The sequence below is a fragment of the Salvelinus namaycush genome, chromosome 30 (assembly GCF_016432855.1).
Source record: "Salvelinus namaycush isolate Seneca chromosome 30, SaNama_1.0, whole genome shotgun sequence".
In the NCBI taxonomy this organism is placed as follows: domain Eukaryota; kingdom Metazoa; phylum Chordata; class Actinopteri; order Salmoniformes; family Salmonidae; genus Salvelinus; species Salvelinus namaycush.
This window is the reverse complement of record NC_052336.1, coordinates 12250090-12258388: the sequence shown is the minus strand read 5'-3', so window position 1 is coordinate 12258388 and position 8299 is coordinate 12250090. Positions and strand designations below refer to the sequence as shown.

The following is an 8299-nucleotide window of genomic DNA, read 5'->3' as shown; positions in this document are numbered from 1 at the left end:
TACTAATTGAAGATGGGTGATGGTTCTTAAAATGCAACCTACTTTCTATCGTTTTTTTTGTAGAGAAAAAGGGGGAAACACTGGAAGATGTACATCGGTAGTTTCAGTGGAAAAGGTTGTGTGTCAACTGTAGGGGCGCCCATGTTTGCTGGGGATCGGAAGTGTCGGTGCCAGAGTGGCAGGTTGAGTTGGCCAGGGTCAGAGTAAGTAGTACAGAAGGTGTTTTATGCTGAGGCAGTGAAGAAAGTAGCGGAGGATGGGTCAAGTGCGAGGGATCCTGAGAGAATCCCTGTGAGTAGGCCTAGTAGATCTGTGACAGCACAGAGGGATAGGTCAATGAGTGATGTATGCTTCCTAACGATGGTTTTAATGAGTGTAGGGTCAGTTAAATGTTTTTACTTTCCCATTTTGTGGATCATAATATAATTAATTTATACCCCAGTCTTGGTGGCGGTGACTCAACAGAAATTGGATGCCATCCACCGTTAAACCTCAGCGAATAAAATGTAGGTTTAGATAATCTGATGTAGACCAACATTTACAATCCAGTAGACTATGGCGATAGAGTATCGAAGTTATCAACCCAACCAAAGGTAGAAGCGGGGAAAACTACCCTACCCAGCATACATTGCAGCATGCAAACCGAAGTTGCAGCGCCAGCGTGAAGAAGGTAAAGCCGGAGATGCAGCTAGCAACACAGATCAGCTTTGAATGCTTTATTTAGTATCTAGATAGTTTAATGAACACATCCCAAAGTATCAATGAAGTATTGTAAGATATAGAATGATTGTGTGGTTGTGGTGTGTTGCTCCCTTTATTCAAAGTCAGCTAGCCAACCAGGCTACTAGCTAACGTTAGCTAGATATCCAACGTCGATTTCCATAACTGGTTTACTTCGTGGTGAACTACTCAACCCTCCATGTTTTTCTGCTGTCTTCCCACCGAATACCATGACAAACAAAACCTAGCTAGGATCGCTGAGAGATGCACGAACTAGCTACTAATGTTGGGGGGCGTAGTCGCTGTGTTAGCTCTTGTCTTGTCCATCGCACGACGACGAGATGCCAATGTTCTGTCGTTTTCCATATCCTTTCATCGTAACTCACCATAGTAAACATGTTTTTAGAGTGCCGGATTCCTTTTCTGTGTGCAGGGTGTTATTTCTCCCAAAATATGAGTACTTTGATTACCGTCAAAATACCCTGATCCACGCGTATGCGTGGGATCTGCACTACGAGCTGCGTGGACAAGAGCTTGTCTGGCGGTATCATTGAGCTAAATGGAGGACTCAGGCCCGTTTTAGGATGGCAGCGCCATTGAGGACTTTAAACATTTTTAAGTAGTGAACTGGGTGGGACATCCTATAGGTTAAGGAAGGATCACATAATTCCATCCAGGTCATCATGAGGGATCAGCCAATTAATTATACTCATGAGCAAACATCCCATAACTGCAGGTGTCAGTAAATAGCCAACCTTGGCTTTATACCTGTTCAACAACACTCCAGGTGGCAATATGCCTCCTTTCAGTTTGTTTACAAACTCCACAGTAGTAGAATGAGAAAATTGACTACTTCAAAATGGAGATGGCGTCAGTGGCATTGCCCATGCTCTCGCAGATGTCATAATGGGACAGATACAATGTTGCGTCCTCTAACTACAATATCTCTATGGGCGGTATACAAGGCAACTCATTGTCGTTGCGTGATGGACCAGAGCTACTGTGTTGTATTCAGATCCATCTAAGTAAATGACTGGTTGTATGTATGCAATGTAATCACAATTTACATATATGCATGAGTGGGTAACAGACTGATCTGCGTGTATTTTTTGCAGATTGTCGCTACACCATTTTAGTCTGGTATTGGTCACACCATGGCAAAAGTTGGAGCTGTCATCTATCCCCACGCATTTGTTGTCTTATCTGAGCTGAGCAGAATTCCAACCAGCTCCCACAACCTGTGAGTCTGCAACTCCAGTAAGATACCTCCTCACACTAACACAAACGGTAACATTACGTAGGATGTTAAATATTACATTATCCGAAGGCCCTCGGTACTGATGCACCCACTTACAGTACTCAATGTTCACACTACGCTGCAGAGGACTTATAGGCCTACTCATCTGCAGTTGACTCACCACACTTGATGTCACACTTGACATCTTGTGTTGTTGTGCAACTGCTCTGAAATGATAGTATCATTGTTTTTAGCAGTCAATGTATTTATTATTTACACTATAGGCCTAAGCTTTAAATGGCTAGATCCGTGTTGCTGTTTTTAATGTATATCTTTCTGTGTGTCTGTTAAGGGTGGAAGGACTGCCATCACCCTTGAACCTCACTGACACAGAAAGTGGTGGTGTTGCAGCTCTACCAGGCTAAGGTCAGTCATTTCTTGGCAAAGTGAAAATATTATAATGCATGCTATATTACCTCACAAATGATATGTTTCAATTATCACTCAGAACAACCCTCTCATACTCTTCCAGGCTCTTGACCCCTTGACTGTGTGAAAGTCGTCATTTTTTCCTGTGGTATCAGACCCAGGCCCTTGAGAGCAATGTGTGAGCAAGAGGACCACGGAGACGGTGCCCGTAACAAGCTGTCCAACAGTGATGCCATCAAGCTGACAGATGACCTCTCTCTGAGTGACTCCGACCCTGAAGAGCGTAATGAGTCCATAGACCCAGAGGTGGAAGACTTGTCCTCATCTGATGATGAAGTGCACCAGAACTCCGGCCTTGGTCCCGGTCCCAAGAAACCCGCATTCAGTCTGACAGGTGGCAGCTCAAGCTTCTCCAACCGCAGCCGAAGCATCTTTGATTGCCTGGAGAGTGCCGCTAAGCTGTCCTCATCCCATCTGGGCCAGGACAATGTCATTGACGGGGTCTTTGCACGTCCCCCTCCACCCCCACTGCTGCCAAGTGGAAAGAAGTATGGGGAGAAGGTGGGGGAATTGGTCAGCAAGCCTCCTCAGAAGAGAGGCGTGCCAGATTACCTGGTGAATCCTGAGCGCTGGACGCGTTATGACCTGGAGGATGTGCCAGAGACCAGTGACAGCAAGAATAGCATGGTGGCTCAGCAGTACATACAAAGCCTGCAGCAGCAGAAGGAGAACACGATGGAAGATGATCCTGAAGAGCCTTTTATACCTACTTTCAACCAGGGCCAGAGCAGTAGCTCAGAACATAAGATTGTGTTCTCCAGGCCTAGCCGGCCACAGAAGGATGACGCTGAAGAAGTTAACAAGCCTGATCGAACCAAGAAGGTAGGGATGGGTCTCTGTCACTTAGATGATGAAGAAGAGGAGGGTATAGGCCTAGCAATCGCCCCCCAACGCCCAAAGGAGAGTGAGCGGAAGAGGAAGTGGACCCCGGTGGGGGACGAAGAGGGCGCGCTGAGTGATAGGAAGGATCAACCGCCTATTGGCTTTGTCATTAATAGGAACGTCAACAGGAAGAACTTCCGCAAGACGTCAGAGAAAGATGAGGACTGAGAGTACACATACATGACCTCAATCAATTGAAGTCCTCTGGAAATAATGGAGGACCCTAAATATGGACAGTATTTTAGTGCTTCCCTGTAGAACCTCAACCAGAGGAGTTTTTTTCCTAATCAAGGGAATGGTTTCAGCCTCTTGACTTTTCATCAGAATTAATGTAAAATGTGTATTTTGAATATTAACTTCAGACATGAAAATCACTTGTCAGTAATGCTAATGTATATGGCTGTTTTGAAGTCCAAAGAATATTGAATTTAGCTGTCAAGTATACTGGTGGAAGTGTAATGTAAACAATTGTATTTGTAGTAGACCCTTGTAAGTGGCATCATTTTTCCTATTGCTGTAACTATTATTGATTATTGGAGCAGTAAAGTCTTCCCACAACTAAATTGTTTCTTTGTCACTAATGAATCTTTGTTCCTGTATTTTCTGTGACTGATGTGAAGCAAATAGTGTTTCATTTGTGATTAACCTAGAAGTTATTCAACGTGTTATCATTATATTACAAGTATTTGAAGAATGTGCTTATGAGAATCATAGACATTGCTACGTTCATATCAACTAATTAAATGCATTCGTTGGTTTCACAGATAAGAAAAGCACAATCATTTGCATGCACTTTCAGGGGTAGAGAGATACAAAGAGACTCAGTTTTGGTCACTAACTGTAGACCTATTAAACGATTGCGACTGTCCTATTATGACCAGTTGGCCGCATTGCTAATCCACCGGAAGCGCTCAATATCAGCGCCTCACCTTTTGAGAAGCAGTGACGCTACATACCTGATAGCAATTGACTCAGAAACGCGGAAGTGAAGTCAACTTATTTTTTAGCTCAGTACAGCAGTTTTCATCTTTATTTTATTTTTATTTTTAGTATAATTAGAGCTCCCCTTTGTCTGAAGTAGGGGTACACGTTTCGTGAGTAATGAAGAAAACGACGCTCGAACGACAGAAGATGTGAATGGGGATTTTCAATATCCGCTCAATTTGGATAACGAGTGTATTGCAACATGTACTTAATGGATCCAGAGCAGGTGAGGAAGATTATAAACAACTCACCTGCAAACAGTTTAGGAAACATGTTTTCATGTAGCCTACAGTATTTTGAAGCTGAGTATAAAAATAAGTTGGACTGAATAATGTATTTTTCAAACGTTATACTCATGGATTATGGTAATGAAACTGCTTTTTAGATACTTTGAGGTGACGGTCATAGCAGGTTAAAATCTATTTCCGTATAGCTATAACCTGTATCAGAAATCTATAAATTTGTGTGTGAGTATGCTGAGTTGTGTTATGTTACCGTGCCAAAAGTGGTCTACAGTGCCTTATCTATTAACTAGATGTGGGTCAAATATCAAACACACCCTAGATCTAGATCGAATCCCCGAGCTGACAAGGTAAAAATCTGTTGTTTTGCCACTGAACAAGGCCGTTAACCCACTGTTCCTAGGCCGTCATTGTAAATAAGAATTTGTTCTTAGCTGACTTGCCTAGTTAAATAAAATATTACAGGTGTTTTATTTGGACTGAGAACACATGACTGTGGCTCATTGTAGCTGAGGTTCCCTGAAACTATTTTCTGCCTCACCATGTACAATGCCTTCGGAAAGTATGCAGTACAGCATCGAGTCTTCTTGGGTATGACGCTCCAAGCTTGGCACACCTGTATTTGGGGAGTTTCTCCCATTCTTCTCTGCAGATCCTCTCAAACTCTATCAGGTTGGATGGGGTGCGTTGCTGCACAGCTATTTTTAGGTCTCTCCAGAGATGTTAGATCGGGTTCAAGTCCGGGCTCTGGCTGGGCCACTCAAGGACATTCAGAGACTTGTCCCGAAGCCACTCCTGCGTTGTCTTGGCTGTATGCTTAGGGTCATTGTCATGTTAGAAGGTGAACCTTTGCCCCAGTCTGAGGTCCTGAGTGCTCTGGAGCTGGTTTTCATCAAGGATCTCGCTGTACTTTGCTTTGTTCATCTTTGCCTCGATTCTGACTAGTCTCCCAGTCCCTGCCGCTGAAAAACATCCCCACAGCATTTTTTATTTTTATTTCACCTTTATTTAACCAGGTAGGCCAGTTGAGAACAAGTTCTTATTTACAACTGCAACCTGGCTAAGATAAAGCAAAGCAGTGCAACACAAACAACAACACAGAGTTACACATGGAATAAACAAATGTACAGTCAATAACACAATAGAAAAAAAATCTATATACCGTGTGTGCAAATGAGGTAAGATTAGGGAGGTAAGGCAATAAATAGGCCGTAGTGGCAAAGTAATTACAATTTAGCAATTAAACATTGGAGTGATAGATGTGCAGAAGATGAATGTGCAAGTAGAGGTACTGGGGTGCAAAGGAGCAAAATAAAATAATAACAATATGGGGATGAGGTAGTTGGATGGGCTATTTACATGCATGATGCTGCCACCCCCATGCTTCACCGTAGGAATGGTGCCAGGTTTCCTCCAGACGTGACCCTTGGCATTTAGGCCAAAGAGACCAGAGAATCTTGTTTCTCATGGGGTGAGAGTCTTTAGGTGCCTTTTGGCAAACTCCAAGCAGGCTGTCATGTGCTTTTTACTGAGGAGTGGTTTCCGTCTGGCCACTCTACTGTAAAGGCCTGATTGAGTACTGCAGAGATGGTTGTCCTTCTGGAAGGTTCTCCTATCTCCACAGAGGAACTCTAGAGCTCTGTCAGAGTGACCATCGCTTCTTAGTCACCTCCCTGACCAAGGCCCTTCTCCCCCCGAGTCTTGGTGGTTCCAAACTTCTTCCATTTAAGAATGATGGAGGCCATTGTGTTCTTGGGGACCTTCAATGTTGCAGACATATTTTGATACCCTTCCCCAGATCTGCGCCTCGACACAATCCTGTCTCGGAGCGCTACAGACAATTCATTCGTCCTCATGGCTTGGTTTTTGCTCTGACATGCACTGTCAACTGTGGGACCTTATAGACAGGTGTGTACCTTTCCAAATCATGTCCAATCAATAGAATTTACCACAGTTGTAGAAACATCTCAAGGATGATCAATGGAAACAGGATGTACCTGATCTCAATTTCGAGCCTCATAGCTAAGGGTCTGAATACTTATGTAAATAAGGTATTTCTGTTCTAAATTTTTAATAAATTAGCAAACATTTCTAAAAACCTTTGTCATTATGGGGTATTGTATGTAGATTGCTGAGGAATTGTTTTTATTTAATCCATTTTAGAATAAGGCTGTAACATAACAAAATGTGGAAAAAGTCAAGTGGTCTGAATACTTTCCGAAGGCACTGTATAAGCTAGACTCATTGCAGCAGCTAAATAAATTAATTACTAAAAATCCAGGACCAACTTAAAATATTTCACAGATTTAAAGGTCACTTATCTGGCCTTTTGTTTTTTTAAGCATAACTTAACTCAAAGTCGGCTGAACAGTCTCCCACCATGATCCTCATCTAAAGCATGCAGATCTTTGAGAAATTGTCAGGTCAGCTTTTTACCTTGGACCATGTTGCTCTGAAGAGTGTCTATGATTTATGTGATGCTGAGGCCTGATGTATGACACCTCTCCTCTGGCAACCCATGCCATATCCACTACACAGTACCCTACATCAGAGCCAGCATCCTTTCAATGTTTGCCTGGTCTTATTGCCTGGTCTTGTGCTCCTGGTGAAACAGGTTATCTCATTTAATCTTATGCAAACTGCACTAAAGAGGGTAATAGTGGCACACCTCCAAAATGTAATCAGTCAAAATTGGATCATATCTCTCGAGACATAGCAGAGCATAGAACTCAGTGTTGCCTTAGAATATAACATTTATATTTAGTTCAGATATGTAAATAATCCCATCGTTTTGTACAGCAAAAGCCTACAAGCCCTCCCACCCACTGAGTGTGAGGAGCAGTCTATGGAACATTTTCACTGACGGGCATGTTGGGGCATGTAATCTGGAAAATCCTGTGGGAGTCTGGAAGAATGAAAGTGAAAGACTGACAGGCTTTAGAGCGAAACCTGCATAACAACAGAGATGGCAAGAGGGATGGCCCAGTTGCCTTTATTTGTTTTATCCCACTGCTTAGAGATGTGTGTTATTGACATCTCATGGACCAACTGTAAAAAGGAATTTGCCTAGTATCCCTTTTTTCGACACAGGATAGTGAAGCCACAATGACGATTTGGCTGTAGTGAATGAAGGCACATCATTGACCATTATGTTAGCTGAGAGGTTCCTTGTGGTCCATGCTGACTGGCACATGCCTGGCAGACCACTGCAGTGAGGTGGGGAGGAGGGCCAGCCCTTGTATCACAAGAGAGATGTCACATTGTCCCTCTTTGTTACCCTGTGTTTTAGGATGGTATTGAGCTGCAGGAGAGAAACACGGATGGCTTTGACAATACCATGGAGGCATTACTCCCAATTCTGGTGAGACCACACAACACACACCAACTATTCATTTCACTGCATTCATAACTTAGAGCCATATATAGTCATACAGGTGATAATTATTCAACCTGTTTGTATGACACAGTCCCTAGAATACAGAAAGCCTTGTGTGTGTTTCCCACAGCACCAGCAGAGGACATATGATTATGTTCTAGTTGCTGACAAAGTTGAGGACCAGGAACACCCAAAGTTTCTGAAGCAGGTGGCTTTTATTGACCACCTGAGGAAGAAAAACATGAAAGTGACAGTGAGTTTGTTACTTGATTGAATCACGTTTAAATTCCATATGAAGCGATGTTGAGGCAATGTTACTTTATTGGGATGAGTACAATATTTTATTGGGACGTGTACAACTGTAGAGAA

At 43.0% G+C, this 8299-nt stretch overlaps 1 protein-coding gene and 1 long non-coding RNA gene across 5 annotated transcripts; both read left to right on the top strand.

The window, feature by feature from the left end:
- The first annotated feature begins 196 nt into the window (after positions 1-196).
- On the top strand, positions 197-3891 carry LOC120025238 (protein TSSC4-like). 4 transcript variants are annotated; one of them, XM_038969719.1, is made up of 4 exons: positions 197-291; positions 1836-1977; positions 2310-2383; positions 2490-3891. In XM_038969719.1, exon 4 carries the CDS (start codon positions 2561-2563, stop codon positions 3494-3496), a length of 936 nt encoding a protein of 311 aa, XP_038825647.1. In that variant the 5' UTR covers positions 197-291; positions 1836-1977; positions 2310-2383; positions 2490-2560; the 3' UTR covers positions 3497-3891. The 4 variants fall into 4 exon arrangements, with proteins under 4 accessions (XP_038825647.1, XP_038825649.1, XP_038825648.1 ...); XM_038969721.1 differs by lacking the exon at positions 197-291 and adding an exon at positions 314-670 and having other exon boundaries at positions 2542-3891; XM_038969720.1 differs by lacking the exon at positions 197-291 and adding an exon at positions 315-670 and having other exon boundaries at positions 1836-1960.
- Positions 3892-4344: 453 nt separating this feature from the next.
- On the top strand, positions 4345-8165 carry LOC120025037. Its single transcript, XR_005472965.1, has 3 exons — positions 4345-4538; positions 7844-7915; positions 8061-8165. It is a non-coding gene; the product is annotated as an uncharacterized LOC120025037 (long non-coding RNA).
- The last annotated feature ends 134 nt before the right edge of the window (positions 8166-8299 follow it).